The 15,971-nt window shown below is 47.7% G+C and overlaps 1 protein-coding gene across 1 annotated transcript in view; it reads right to left on the bottom strand.

Annotated features, from left to right (window-relative positions):
• NETO1 (neuropilin and tolloid like 1) overlaps positions 1-12,484 on the bottom strand; it is a 43,955-nt gene extending 31,471 nt beyond the window's left edge. The window contains exons 1-4 of the mRNA XM_054381706.1: positions 12,457-12,484; positions 8,881-8,934; positions 7,316-7,453; positions 1,438-1,686 (exon numbers count right to left, since the gene is read on the bottom strand). Coding sequence (XP_054237681.1) covers positions 1,438-1,686; positions 7,316-7,453; positions 8,881-8,934; positions 12,457-12,484 — 469 coding nt within the window. The remainder of the gene's footprint in view (positions 1-1,437; positions 1,687-7,315; positions 7,454-8,880; positions 8,935-12,456) is intronic.
• Positions 12,485-15,971: the final 3,487 nt, after the last annotated feature.

The raw sequence follows: 15,971 nt of genomic DNA, 5'->3' as shown, positions 1-15,971 counted from the left end.
ATGGAAGGTTGCTGGCTCGTTTTAGAGCTATTTTTCTTGCATTAGGGGAAGAAAACCATGCAGAGAAGTGTTCAGGTGGTCCTGCTCTCTTCTGTGATGCCAGTGGAAAAATTAAGCAAGCTGAACTAGGAGCCTGTTAATTTTAGCTGATATTCTAAAGAACATTGTTCCACCTAATCCAAACATTTAGCTGAAACAATAGTGCCACAATTGGCAAAATCACTGAATAATTACAGTGCTTTGGAGGCAGCTATATTAAGGTCTGACTCATCACTCAATACATGAGAAGGTCCAGAACTACGTCAGATCCAGCAGTGTAGAGCAGGATTGTGAGGCTGCAGCCAAAAAGGAAATTTAAAATCAGCAAGTTTGGGATAATAAGTGAGGAGAGGGGGAGTGGAATTAATAATAAGTATGACAATGAATTTTGTGTTACTTTATAGGATTAAATTTTTTAAAGTGGAAAGGATCCCCAGCACAAAAAAGTGTCTCTATCATAAGAAGGACATGGAACCACTGGAAAGAGTCCAGAGGAGGCCACAAAAGTGATCCAAGGGCTAGAGCCCTCCCTACTGTGAGGACAGGCTGAGGGAGCTGGGGGTGTTCAGGCTGGAGAAAAAAAGACTCCAGGGGGACCTCAGAGCTGCCTTTCAGTACCTGAAGGGATCCTCCTTCAGGTACTGAAGGAAGGCTGCAGAGGGACTTTTCCTGAGGGTGTCTAGAGACAGGACAAGGGGGAATGGTTTGAAGCTGAGGCAGAGCAGGGTTAGATTGGAGCTGAGGAAGAAGTTCTTCAGTACCAAAGTGGTGAGACTCTGGAACAGGCTGTCCAGGGAGGCTGTGGATGCTTCCTGCCTGAAGATGTTCAAGACCAGGCTGGATGAGGCCTTGAGCAGCTGAGTGTAATTGAGAGGTGTCCCTGGGCATGGTGGAGAGGTTGGAGCAGATGAGCTCTGAGGTCCCTTCCAACCTGAGCCATTTTCTGTTGAATAATTGTGCAATTTCAGTTAAGATTTCCTTCTTTTATTATTAGCAGAATATTTAATCCATTTTACAGTTTGAACCTCAGACTTCTTCTGGCAACGCCTGTAACAGTTTGCTTTAGTGAAAAGGGAGAAGCATTGCACTCCTCAACTGGGGAAACCATGGGTGAAGTGGAAAAGCAAGGATGGAATTTTCATGGATAATAACTTTTGATTTTCCCTATTATTAGAACAATTTATCCATGACTCTTTTGAAAGCAAAGCTGCACAGTGTAATAATAAAGGAGAAACCCTGCAACTTCCCAAGAACCATTGATGACTCTCATTTTCCTACTTTCCTGGACAGCACACCTAGTCCCAGTTAAAGATGTTAGTCAGTAGCAGCTACAAATCATCAACAAAGTTCATCTGCTAAGCTTTTTCCATCCAAAAAAATGGAGAGATTTGTACTCACCAGGTGTAAAATTGTATCGAGCAGAAAACCCAATAGATTCCAGCTCACCGTCAGCAAAAAATTTAATCCATAGGAATCTTCCACTGGATTTTATCTTAGGTGGATTTTGCTGTCCACAGAAACGTCCCAGGATTGGGGAAAAGCCAAAAGGTCCATCTCGGACTTCAATGTGGTCAAATTTACACTCCCAAGAAGGCTCTATGGAATATTTCTCATCAAAGTGGAGTTCAATGCATTGTCTAGGGGCAGCTGGAGACGAAAAGAAAAGCATCTTTTTATCTTGTGAACCAAATACCTTCAAACCCCCAAATAAAAATTAAAATCAAATATATCACACAGAATATATCTGGTCGGAAGAGACCTTGAAGCTCATCCAGTCCAACCCTCAACCCAGTACTGAAGGGTCACCACTAAACCATGTCCCTAAGAACCAGGTCCACAGCTGCTTGAACAGTGCCAGGGATGGTGACTCCAGCACTGCTCTGGACAGACCATTCCAGTGTTTGAGAACCCTTCCAGTGCAGAAATATTTCCTGAGATGCAGCCCGAACCTCCCCTGGGGCAGCTTGGAACCATTTTCTCTGGCACTGTTGCTTCTTCTGAGAAGAAGCTGCCCCCTCCTTGATCCAACCTCCTTTGAGGGAGCTGTAGAGAGCAATGAGGTCTCCCCTCATCCTCCTCTTCTCCAGCCTGAACACCCCCATCTCCCTCAGCCCCTCCTCTCAGCCCAGGTGCTCCAGACCCTTCTCCAGCCTCATTACCCTTCTCTGGACATGCTCCAGCCCCTCAATGTCCTTCCTGTAGTGAAGGGCCCAGAACTGAACACATTACTCAAGGTGTGGCCTCACCAGTGCTGAGCTCAGGGGGATGATCACCTCCCTCTCCCTGCTGGACACCCTGTTTCTAACACAAGCCAGGATGCCATTGGCTTTCTTGGCCACCTGGGCACTGCTGGCTCATATTCAGTCAACTCTCAACCAATACTCCCAGGTCCCTCTGCAAGTTGTGGCAATTTTGATGCATCTTAAGGTCTTGCACTTAGCAAAACTAAGAGAGGTATCTATGTTGTAAAGCAAGATACAGTTAACAGGGGATTCAAACACAAAATCTTCCTAAGAAATTTAGGCAACTGGGAAAAAAAAACATTTCTTATATTTAGGGAGAATGGTTAATTAGAATATTTTTCCCTTTTTTAGCCTAATGCTCAAAAAGGTGATGAAAAACAATTGATCAGAATTGTGCTGCAAGAAGGACAAATTCTGCTTCTACACATGTTGCACTCCAGGACAAACTTGAGTGTAACTGCTTCTGCTTAATTCATTAATTAATTAAGAATCACTTATCATCTCATTTGAAACATAAAACAAGTGTAGTGAAGTCATAGATTCATAGAACAGTTAGGTTGAAAAGGTCTTTAAAGATCACCCAGTTCCAACCCCATGGCAACCACCAGCTCAGGTGGCTCAAGGCCTCACCCAGCCTGGCCTTGAACACCTCCAAGGAGGAGGCATCCACAACCTCCCTGGGCAACCTGTTCCAGTGTCTCACTACCCTCACTGGAAAGAATTTCTTCCTAATCTCCAGTCTAAATCTACCCTCATCTTGTAGGTACTTAAAGTCTAAATGTTTTGTCTGCAATAACCTACTTAAGAAGCAAAATTAATCAACTCTTCCTTGGAAATGAGGCTGAGGGATGAAAACACACAAGTCCAGTTCCCAGCTTGAACTCGTATTGTTTCAGCCTCCCACTCTGGCCTTAGCAAAGGGTTTCTTTGCCACATGCAAGCTAAAATAAGCAGGTATTGTGTAGACAAACAGCTTGTGCCACAGCTTTTGCAGTCAAGTGTGTGCAGATGTGGTCACAAGCAAAGCTTAGAGAAATGTAGTAGGGACGAGTCCAGAATCATGACTACTGACAATCCATGCACAGCTACAGAGGAAAAAAGCAAACCAACCAAACAGCCCAGAATATCCAATTCCTCCAGACTAGAACAGAATCTGCACATCTAATCAGAACAGGGGGGATGCCCCTTCCCCCCTCCAGGGGGTTGGAGCTAGATGATTTTTAAGGTCACTTCCAGCCCCACTCATTCTATGAATCTATGAATCCTCCTTTGAAAAGAAGATGCTTTCCTTGTTTTGATGGGAACTTTCTGAACCCAAAAAATCAACAGCAAATACAAAAGGACTTTGAGCAGGGGGGGTTTGACACAGAACCATTTTCTAACACCTGTGAACTATCTAGGACCAAAGATTTTAAGGATCAAAGAGTTCAATGGAAGACCTTCAGGAGAATGAACTTGAAATGTCCACAAACATATATGATGTGGAAGATTTCTTTCCTATCTCTGTAACTCAGTTTTGTGCTTACATGGTAATGGACTAGAATTGTTTTACAGAGATGGGGAAAAAAATTATAATGTTATATCTAAACGTGTTATATATAAATATCTATACACCTAATAGTTTTCATATATATTTATACTACATGAAATTTTATATATATATGATATTACATTATATACAATAATATATTAATATATTAAAATATATCAATGTATCAATAACATATTAATATATTATATATATGTTATATTATCTAAATACATTAGACATTTGCTCCTACCAAACCTCATCTGCAAATTTCCCTCTGGAGCACACAAGCCAAATTTTCTGCAGCCTGGCAAAGGCTGAAGCTTGGCCCTGCTGCAGTTGTTCTGGGCAGCTGTGAATTCTGCCAGGTTAGAGCCATGAATATGCAAAAGTAGAGTGCAATTGGGCCCAGCTGGGAATTGCCTGTGTACACTCAGCTCTTCCCTACATTTGCTATATGCTCAATGAGACTAAAAGAAAAACAACCCACAAATTCTCATCACATTTTGAGAGGCCCATGGGATTCAGCAGAAGCTCCTCTATAGCATAACAACTTCTGTACTTAGTCCCTGAGTTCTGGATGACCTAAAAGATTTCTCTTGGAAAGACATCCAATCTGGACTTGAAGCTTCCTGCCTGTTCCAATAGCTAATTATCATCACTGCTCAAACAGGAAAGAAACTTCTAGCTGTTTGATCTGTCTGTGCCTTTGACTGCTGAGATAGAAGCCTCTACAAACAGAAATCTTCTTCTCCTTTAGAAACTCCCAGTCTATGATCATGACAAATTTTTGTTAGCTCCCTTATTTCACCCAAGTAATTTTGAAATGATAAAAGGCAGGCATACATTTTACGATGAGCTCCAATGGAAGGGAGGAAATGGTAGCAGGAGATGAAATTCTATTTTATTACAACACACCACAAGCTGGGGTCTTCACCAAGTCACACAGAATCACAGAATGGTAGGGATTGGGAGGGTCCCCAGAGATCATCCAGTCCAACACCCCTGCCAGAGCAGGCTCACTCAGGGCAGGTCACACAGGAACACATCCAGATGTGTCTGGAAAGGCTCCAGAGAAGGAGACTCCACAACCTCTCTGGGCAGCCTGCTCCAGGCCTCCAACACCTTCACAGTGACAAAAGTTTTTCCTTCTGTACCTGTGGTACCTCCTCTGCTCCAGCTTGCTCCCATTGCCCCTTGTCCTGTCCTTGGACATCCCTGAGCGGAGCCTGGCTCCATGCCTGCACATCTTTATCAACAGGAATGAGGGCGCTCTCAGGCTCCTCTACTCCAAGCCTCAGCTCCCTCAGCCTGTCCTCACAGGGAGATGTTCCACTGCCTGCAGCAGCTTTGCAGCTCTGTTCTGTACTCTCTCAAGCAGCTCCCTGATGTCCTTCTTGAACTGAGAGGCCCAGAGCTGGACAAAATATTCCAGATTTGGCCTCAGCAGGGCAAATGAAAATATATTTCTTTTAGTACCTCAGTGCTAGATTTGCAAGGAGTGATTTCTAAATGGGCCTGGCGGAGGCTTCTAAAGCAGCTAAGTCAATTTTTACCAGCTATAGACCTTTAGAAAGCTCTCTGGGTGCTACCTGCACCTTCAGCAAAATCAGGATGTCTCTAATTCCTGCCTCCATCATCTGTAGGTAATAATTCTGTCCAATCAAGCATGGCCAGAAACAGTGTTGCTGTTGTATTCTGCATGTATTCACAACTCATGAATGAGTCTTCTTGGTTCAATGACTTAACATTCTCTACCTGATTCATCTTTTCTGCTACTAAGCTCTGACAGTATCTGGTCTCTATTACTTTCCACTGATTTATTTTTACAGCAATCCCTTCGACATCTGTTGTGCTAAGGCTGATGAAAAGAAACCACACGAGCTGCTTCTAATACACCTCTGACCTTCCTTACATCACCTCCATGCCTGCAGTTTTCTGCTCTTTGAAAACTGTGTCACAGAAGCACAGAATGGTAGGGGTTGGAAGGGACCTCCAGATATCATCCAGTCCAAGCACCTGGCCAGAGCTGGCTCATCCAGGGCAGGTTACACAGGAACACATCCAGGTGGGTTCTGAATGTCTCCAGAGAAGAAGACACCACAACCTCTCTGGGCAGCCTGCTACAGGGCTCTGTCACCTTTGCAATGACAAAGTTTTCCCTTCTGCTCCTGTGGAGCCTCCTCTGCTCCAGCTTGCCCGCATTGTCCCTGGTCCTGTCCTTGGACATTCCTGAGCAGAGCCTGTCCTACAGCTACTTTTTATTCCTTTCTTCTTCTTTTCTGGTTTTGGTTTGGTCTGGGATTTTTTCCCCACTTATTTTCATCTCTTATAAACAATGAGATGTAACATCATGTTTATGCTCACCCTATGGATATTTTCTGGTCGCCATCATAAAAAGGACATGGAACCGTTGGAGTGAGTCCAGAAGAAAGCCACAAAGATGATCCAAGGGCTGGAGCATCTCTGCTGTGAGGACAGGCTGAGGGAGCTGGGGGTGTTTAGCCTGGAGAAGAAAAGGCTCCAGGGGGACCTTAGAGCTTCCTTCCAGTACCTGAAGGGATCCTCCTTCAGGTAGTGAAGGAAGGCTGCAGAGGGACTTTTTCTGAGGGTGTCTAGAGACAGGACAGGGGGAATGGTTTGAAGCTGAGGCAGAGCAGAGTTAGACTGGACCTGAGGAAGAAGTTCTTCAGTTTGAGGATGGTGAGACTTTGGGATAGGTTGTCCAGGGAGGTTGTGGATGCCTCCTTCCTGGGGGTGTTGAAAGCCAGGCTGGATGAGGCCTTGAGCAGCTGAGTCTAGTTGAGAGGTGTCTCAGGGCATGGTGAGGAGGTTGAAGCAGATAAACTCAGAGGTCCCTTCCAACCTGAGCCATTCTGGGATTCTATGAATTTCTCATAAACATTTATTTGGAAGATCATTTGCACTCACTTTGTGGATAATTTCTGCATGACTTTCACCACTGAACTTTTCCTGCCTCTGCTTGCATCTCTGCTTCACTCAGTTATAAGTTTAAATTTCTATGTGAAAGTCAAAAGCTTTTATGTTTCCTCTGTTCACTTTTTTCACTCATTTTAAAATATTCTTTCTTCTGTCATCTTACACTATTTTAGGTTCCATTGATTCTCTGAACATCCTCAAAGAAATTTTTCTATGTTCATTACTAAGTGACTCATAGAATCATAGAATTGTCAGGGTTGAAGGAGACCTCAAGAATCATCCAGTTCCAACCCCCCTGCCATGGGCAGGGACACCTCACACTAGATCAGGTTGCTCAGAGCCACATCCAGCCTGGCCTTAAAAACCTCCAAGGATGAGGCTTCTACCACCTCCCTGGACAACCTGTTCCAGGGTCTCACCACCCTCATGGTGAAGAATTTCTTCCTAACATCCAGTCTGAATCTACCGACTTCTATTTTTGCTCCATTTCCCCTAGTCCTATCACTACCTGACATCCTATAAATTCCCTCACCAGTTGCCCTCTGAACAAAGACTCTTTGCTCACCTTCTATGATGTAGACACACTCTCTGTCAGGAGGATATTTGTTGGGGTAATTGGGAGATGTGAAGATGCCTCCTTCTGCATACTTTGTCCAGGTTCCACACTGCACTGGTTTCTGTCCTTCGGCAGTAGCTTGCTTTTCTGGGAAAGGATCACATCAAGCAGTAGGTAATTAGCTCACAGATTACTGTGGCCCTGTGACACTCAGCATCCCCTTGCAGCCCCTTCTGTTAGTCACCTCAACTTTCTTATGCTGAGGTTCAAAGTATGCCCATTGACCTGAGTGAAAGCAAAGCTGTTCCTTAGGGGTACAAACATAGAATTCTCACTCAAAATAGTTTCTGAAAGCAGTGAAGAGGTTTGGGTGTCTAGAGGAAGATTTATTTACACTGATTTTTAACTAATAACCTTGTAGGGAAAGCACGTGCAGAAGAAATGGGAGACAGGAGTTTCCCATTTGTGTATCTTGGGAGGCTCAAGCGTGTGATCCATCAGCAAGCTGTATGCTGGAACATATCAGAGTTATAAAACCAAGAGAAAAACCCCACAGGCCTATGAAAGAATATACAAATTGTTTTAAACTCCCAGCAGCTTGACTCTCTAATCACCAGACTGAGGCAGGCAGGGGGGAATTCCTGGATTCTGCTGCCTAGATTGTTATAAAATGCCTCAGTAGCTTTGAAGCCAGGAATCAGAGTCCAGAACCTTCCCTCTCCTAAGTGAATCATCAGAGAGCAGAGTCAGACCTTCTTGTTTGCTTTCTTCGTAGACCTGAAACATTTGCACTCCTTTCTGCACATTGGCAGAGGGCCTGGAGACAAAGGTTTGAGTCTGTGCAGGCTGAAGCAGATAAAGGATCACTTCCTGGGCATCACACTTTAACAAATAGGCTAAAGGAAGATGGATTTTTCAGAGGGAGAAGTACCTAAGCTAGCTTTAAAAAGAAGTATGACAGGTTCTAGACATCACAGAGGTGTCTGGAGAGGACTCCTGTATTTGGCTACAAATGAGGTATCTATCTCCAAAGGAGTGCCCCAGTCAACTTGAGCATCTAGTGCAGAGCTGAGTTGTTTGAGGCTCCCTCTTGCCATCAGTGGAGGGAAACAGACACCTTCCAAGGACGATTTTAACCACCTGAGATCTGCCTTCTGCTCTGCAAGTGTTTCTCTTTCTCCTGGTCTGTATCCAAGCTGGGTATGACATGGATCCTAATTTCCTGGAATTGATTCAGGCCTGCAGAGACTGAGCACTCCAACCCAAGCTCAGACACATACTGTGCTTGGCTCTCACCACACCTGACATCCAGGGCTTTTCAGAGCCACTTTCTATTCCCCACCCTGCACAAAGACACCAATAATACCCAGTTTCAGAGTCTGAATTCTACTTCCACAAGGAACTTGCTGGATTGTAGCGTGCTCAAAATGAACAAAGGACAGACACAGCAAGGAAGTAAACTACTGAAAATGCCAAGAACTAACCAAACCAACTCAAATCTATGCTGTGGATGCTGGTATGTCTTTTTAAAAAATAAATAAATAAACAAACAAACATTTGTGAAGCTCACATACCTGTTCCTTTTTTGGTTGCCCCAGACAAATGTAGGATGATTAGACTTGCTACAACTGCAAGAGAAAGATGCATTAGAGATCACAGCATGGCAGTGCCTGCAATCAAATCGCTTGTAAACACCTTTAAAAAATACAAATTAGACAGAAGGACTGGGAAAAGGAAAGGTGTTCCTGTTTGCTTGCATCTTTAAATTGTACATTTTGTGTAAACAAGGTTGTGTAAAAAAGGGAAGCCCTTTTAAATATCCAGCTCAGTAAATCCATCCAAATGAAAAGGAGATCTTTGGGGTTTAATAGGAAATTTCCAGGCAATAATGTTTCCCCTCTTTCTTTTTTCTTTTTTTTTCTCAATATTAAACATTTTACTACTATTTATTTATATAATTACATCTCAAGCCAGTAGTAGAGAAGTGGCTGCTTTTTACCAGAGGGAGACAAAGGACTGCTAAGTTTCAGTGCTGCTGGACTCACTAATTTCTCTCACTGAGGCATAATAACATTTGAAAATGAGCAGTGGGAGTATGAAGGAAGTGAGGGGCTGGGTTCTCCATATCCATCAAAGCATTTGCACGTCCCCAGGGAAACAAATTAGTGTGTGTGCTTAAAAGTCTCATTAATCCACTTTGTTGGACTTGCCGGGAGGGTGTTGCTCTGTGCTGCAGTGAATCTGCAGCCCATTCCACAAACAGCAAGCTCCTCTCTCAAACCATGACAGATCAGCTGTGCCTCTTGGGGAATAATTGTGACCTGTCTGAGATAGACCACAACCTGGTGATAATACTTGAGGTTCTGGGAGTTTCTGAGTGTAATATTTTAACAAGAAAAGGCTAAGAGGTAAACACTGGGACCAGTCATAATGAGACTGCTTTGAAAGATCAGTGACTAGATAGCTACCTGAGGAAGAAATCATGCACTGATGACAGCATTTTCTTGCCCTCTTTGGCTACAGGAAGAAGTGGAAGGGAAAAAACAGAATAAATCCATCCGTTCTTGGAGCACTCAAGGTTTTGACCCCAGCTGGCTTGGCTTTAAGCCCGCACATAGTGCCCAGATTGCACTGCAGTTGAATTGGAGCTGAAGCTGTGTGTTTGATCTGGAGCACTGGGGTCAATCAGCTGCCATTTGTGTTATTGACTGTGATGAGGAACTGATGGACCTGCGGTCCTTAGCAAAGATAATTAAATGGCATACTTGCCTCTTCTCATCCCCAAGAGACACTGAAAGCCATCATGGGCTACGAACTAGCTACATAACTGATCCTTTCCAAGATGGTGCTTTAGGCATTTTTCAGCTTTTATGCTGCAAGCTGTGCTCAGTTTTCACCCTGAAGGGAGCCATCCTCCCTATTTCCAGTATTCTGGTGGCATTGAGATCTCTGTTTATAGGCCTTTGACCCTTTTGGGTGTGACAGAGGGTTTGAGACACAGGTGATGGTTACCTTCTCAAGCAGGGACAGGCTGATGTTCTGGGCAGATGAAGGTCTGGCAGCATATTCACTGTTAGTTGGTCAGATTCACAGCCTCTGCATCTCTTTGAATGCCTCAGCTAACAGGGACGGATGTTGGCAGAGATGGTAGTTACAAACTCTTCTGTGTCGTGGGCATTCAGCGAGAACATTGCATCTTCTGCTCAGATCTGAATGCCTCCCAACTATTCACAGCCCTTCCCCTCCTCAGGGATGCATTCTGGAAATAGGAGCTGGCTGGGACTCTGCCTGCAGGCTGTCAGAGTCTGAAGGCAATGCAGGGTTTGCCCCTTTGCTAAGTTGCTCATTTCCTTATTTGCCTTTCGTGCAGTGAACATCCTGCATCTCTGGCTGTAATCCTCACTGCCCAGACCTAATTTCTCCGTGGTGTAAGGTGGATTGGTGTGAGAGTCTGGAGCCAGTGGCTGGCATCTCTTCTGCGCATGGATTGATGGAAGTTAGACTAGGACGTACAACAGCCAGGCAAGCCCCATGTGAGAAATGTCTCCTCTCAGGCAGTCTCTAACAATTCATCTCTGATTCTTACACCTTCATTTCAACCACCTTCATTCAACTGCTTTCTCCTCCTTTCTATATGGAAAAATTTCAAGTTTGGAGAAGCAGAACTGGTCCAAGTCCCAGACATGTTATTACCCAGCTGCCACTGGGTCTTTTCAGCTCCAGCTGTCAGCCCTGGAAAGGATGTTTCCAAGATGCAGAGCTCTGTTATTCCAAAGCAGGGAGTTATACTTACATATCACAGAGTAAATATCTTGGGTTGGAAGAGACCTTCAAGATCATCTAGGCATCATGTCAGCATTGATTGGTAAGAGGAGTCAAAATAATCTTGATAATAAAATGTTTCAGAGAAGAAGAAGCTAAGTTTTATCTGGACAGATGATATCTGACATTTGGATAGAGGAAGTGAAATACTTCTCCCAAATTAAAAAAAAAAAAAAAAAAAAAAAGCCTCTTGATTTAGTGATATTAACACTAAGACCCGTATATTGTCAGAAAGTAACTGAAATTAGGGGCTTTTGTGGGAAAAGATAATGCTGCCTAAGCCATCAAGGCAGCCCATTTCATTTCATTTCATGACCTTTTTCTTTCTCAAGCCACAGGAAAAGAATGGGAGGTTGGAGGGGATGGAGGGGGTGGGAAGGGGCAGAGGGGAAAGACCCCAAAGAGCTGCAATCTTCCCAAACTGCAAGCTGTCACTTGGGAAGCTTTGACAGCACAGCAACAGCACGGTGATTATCTGGGTTTGGGAATTATCTTAAAGAAGTTTCCACCGAATGTCTTGTTGCATTCTCTCTGCCTTCCTCCTCCCCCTTTCCCTCCTAATCAGGGGTGTAATTACGATCGTGCCTTCTAGTACCACTCTAATTAATGCATCGCTGCAGCTTTTTGGATGGGTGCATTTTTCTCTTCCAAGCTGTACAAGGAGACATTTCTCTGCTGGCCAGGCAGCTTTTTGGAGTCTGTGTTTTGGCACGGCCATGGCTCCAGCCCAGCGAAGAGTTGCTGGACACGCAATACCTGGCCACGGCGCTGCTGTCTCACAGGTGTGGGCGTAGAGAGAGGGCTGGAAGGAGCCGTGGCCAAGTCAAGCCCCTTCGGTAGCGCAACCCCTCTGCGAAACCGAGGCGGAAGAGGGGGTCCCACCCACTCAAGCCCTGGGGGTCCTCCACGAACAGCTGTTACATTTCGGGGCCTCCTAGCTGCCGCCCTCGCCCCGCAGCCCTCCCGAGCTCCGCGCCCTCTGCGGCCGCTCTCACCGCGATGCCCCGCGGTGCTTCGGCCTTCGGTTCGAGCCGCAGCCGGGTCCGCGCCGCACTGCGAGGACGGCTGGGGCCTCTCCCCTCCTCTCCACCCCGTCACCCCGAAAGCCACCAGACGCGTCTCGCCCGGGTGAAAACCTCCGTGCCACCCACGGCCCCCAGACCCGACAGACAGCGGCTCCCCTCCGCTGCAGCGCAGAGTGCCGGGGACGGGGGTGCTGCGTGCTCCTGCGGGGGTTCCGCGCGTCCCGGTGCGCTGTACGGGCAGCGGAGGGCAGGAGCCCCTGCGCGACAGAGGAGCTCAGCTCTGGGGTGGGGGAAGATACTCACTGTGAAAGAAGCTGCGCCCATGGGTCATGTCTGTGCCTTACACAAGGGGCTTCGGTCTCCACTAATTCCATTTAGATACGGGAGGACTTCCAGTGGCGGGGAGAGGATGGAAGTAGGAAAAGAAGAAGAAAAAATAAATCCCGAATCCCACACGCACAGCAGAGCGGAGCAGCCTTTCCTGTCGCTCGCTCTCCCTTCAAATAATCACCGCCGGCTCAACCCCATCACACCCGAGCTGCCATCAGCACCACCAGAAGCGCTGCATCGCGGCGGGAACGGCGGCGGCGACCCGCGCATCCAGGTGCCGGCGGGCGGCGGTGGGGCGAGCCGAGCCCCTAGTCACCAGTTTCATACAAAACCAAAAGCAGGTCGAAGCGTTTCCTGCAGGACTCCGAGCCCAGCCACTTCCAGCCCTTCGGCTTCTTTTGATGCATTGAAGAAGGGATTAATGGGTCCGTCATCAGCTCCCTGTGCTTGCTCCTCTGAAGGGGTGGGGGCGGGCGGGAGGGAACCCAAAGAGAAGGGGTGGGGGGAAGACAGATTTACCAAATAGGGGATTTAGTCATATTCGTGTGCAACGCGATCCTTATTAGAGAAGAAATCCTTTAAAATCGAACAAATCCATTTTTGCAAAACCCTCTCCATGCGTGCAGCATAGTGTCAAGTGGCAGCGGCGGCAAGAGGCTGCAAACCCTAAAATCCTCTCGGGAATGGATGGAGAGAGATAGAGATGGCTGAGGATGAGAGAGATGTCCTCTCACTTCTCCACTCCAGGGCGAGAAGCAGAAGAAAACCCTGGAGACTCTCCCATTCACTCAATGCAGGGGAAGGGGAGGGGAAGGGTGCGAGGGTGGCAGTGGTGAGGAAAGAATGGTTTCAAAACTGGGAAAGGAAGAGTAAGAGGAGAGGAACAGTTTCCTCACCCCTAATCACTTCATGGATCAGACAAAATGCTCACGGATTCCTCCTTGAACTGCACCTGCCAAAGGAAAATTGAAAAGATTCTCTCCCTCGAGAGGCGACTTCTCCATTTACACACCTCCACACGCACAAAAGGGCACAATGAAAGTTTAGCTGCCAATCCTTCGGCCGTAGATCGGTGACTGCCTCTTCCAATCAGCCCAGAGACCACAGCAAAATCTCTCCCTCTCGCTCCCCCTTCCCTTTCTCTGGCTAATCTTCCTCCTCAGCTACATCCAACCCCAAACATCCATCCCCTTGACGAGGGTGCGGAGCGCTAGTGGCCAGGGATGGAAGGGAGGGGAAAAGTGGCGTAAGGAAAGCATAATGATAACAAGAATACTGAGAGAAACTGAAATGATCTCAGCGGAAAACATGAGCGGAGGAGGAGCGGATGGGCAGCAAGGGCAGTGTCCCCTCTTGGCCCCGAGTGCCGGCCATGCAGGGCCGCGGCAGCCAGCAGCTGCCTCCTGCAGCGCCGCAGCCCGGGAAGCCCCCGGCTCGGACAAGGGAGGGCGACAGGCAGGGGCCAAAGAGAAGGGAAGATTTGTGCCACGGGAGCGCAAGGGGAGCAGGATACGACCCCCCGAGTCTCTGCCCCTCTGCTGCCGTGGCGAGGCTGGGCAAGAGCCGGCGCGAAAGAGCCGCCGCCCCCTCTGCAGGGATGGGGGGGACTCGGGGTAACCCCAACCCCTTCCTGGGCTCCCCACGCCGCAGTCAGCGCTTCGGAGGCACGCGTGTCGCCGTTCTTCTTTGCCCCACCTGATGCTCACGCCGTTGGCAGGGAGGAAAGTCTGTCTGGAAGCGCGCAGGCGGCGCTGGGAGAGCTCCGGGAGGATGTTGGGGAGGGGGCTGTAAAGCTGAGAAAAGTAAAACACGGTTCGGGATCCTCCTTTGCGCGGGTGAAGAAAGGCGAAGGGGAGGCGAGCGCAGCTCAGCCGTTGCTGGTGCCGGTGTCTTGTGCCTGTGTGCGGCCGGGCGCGGAAGGGTGGCTCGTACCTGCGGAGCCGGAATCGGGTTCTGCAGGCTGGGGTCTGCCGGCTCCCCGGTGGGCAGTGGTAAGGTAGTGGAGCTCTCTTAGGACAGCTTTTGAAGGAGGCGAGCGCCTTTCCTCCCCTTGGGACAGCACCGCAGAGCGCAAGGGCTGCTCGAGAGGGGGAAGCCTCGCCGCGTTTCTCAGTTTGGTTTTCAGAGAGAACTCCAGGGTTGTGCTCAGCCTGTGGATTGTCGGCTCCGTGCTCTGAAAGCAATGACAAACGATGGTGGTGGATGCGGATAGTCGGCAGCCGCGGCATGCACAGCACGGCAAACCTGAGGTGGTCTTGCTAACAGAACTCACCCGTTCAACCAGCCAAGCAGCTGGCACCACAGCCAGCGTGGCTCTGAGCAGCTGAAAACCCAACCAGGTGAGAAGGGCACAGGACGCAGCTACAGGGCTCTGCAGTAAACTCCTCAGAATAAGGAATAGAATCACTGAATTAACCAGGTTGGAAAAGACCTATGAGATCACCAAGTCCAACCTATCACCCAACACTATCTAATCAACTAAACCATGGCACTAAGTTCCTCATCAAGTCTTATTTTAAATGCTTCCAAGGACAGTGACTCCACCACCTCCCTGGGCAGCACATTCCAACGGCAAATCACTCTTTCTGGGAAGAATTTCTTCCTAACATCCAGCCTAAACCTCCCCTGGCACATCTTGAGACTGTGTCCTCTCATTCCTCTCACTGGTTGCCTGGGAGAAGAGACCAACCCCCAGATGGCTACAGCCTCCCTTCAGGCAGTTGTAGATGACAATAAGGTCTCCCCTGAGCCTCCTCTTCTCCAGGCTAAACAACCCCAGCTCCCTCAGCCTCTCCTCATAGGGCTTGTGCTCCAGACCCCTCAACAGCCTTGTTGCCCTTCTCTGGACATGTTCAAGCAACTCTTTCTTAAACTGAGGGGCTCAGAACTGGACACAGTACTCAAGGTTAGATTGTTTAATCTGGAGAGCATTGGGGCTGTTTAATCTGGAGAGGAGAAGGCTGAGAGGGGACCTGATCAATGTCTCTAAATATCTGAGGGGTGGGTGTCAGGATGAAGGTGCCAGGCTCTTTGTGGTGGTGCCCAGTGATAGGGCAAGAAGCAATGGGTACAAGCTAGAATCCAGGAAGACCCACCTCAACATGTGGAGAAACTTCTTTGTTGTGAGGGTGATGGAGGCCTGGAGCAGGCTGCCCAGAGAGATTGTGGAGTCTCCTCCGGAGACTTTGCAACCCCACCTGGATGTGTTCCTGTGCGGCCTGCCCTAGGTGATCCTGCTCTGCCAGGGGGGTGGACTGAATGATCTTCAGAGGTCCCTTCCAGCCCCTACCATTCTGTGGTTCACCTGAGCTTTGCTTCATCTGCCTTGCCATTGGCAACATCCCCAGCAGCTGTTAATCTCACTCAACTGCCCTACTCTGCCTTGTAACCCCATCAGCACTTTCTCTAACGTTCCTATTCCCTCTTGCCTCAAATTAAAGAACATTGTGTCATAATTAAAAGACACCTGAATCATCCACAGGGTAAAC

The sequence above is a fragment of the Indicator indicator genome, chromosome 6 (genome assembly GCF_027791375.1).
Source record: "Indicator indicator isolate 239-I01 chromosome 6, UM_Iind_1.1, whole genome shotgun sequence".
Lineage (NCBI taxonomy): Eukaryota > Metazoa > Chordata > Aves > Piciformes > Indicatoridae > Indicator > Indicator indicator.
Note: the sequence above shows the minus strand (reverse complement) of the source record. Positions and strands in the feature narration are given on the sequence as shown.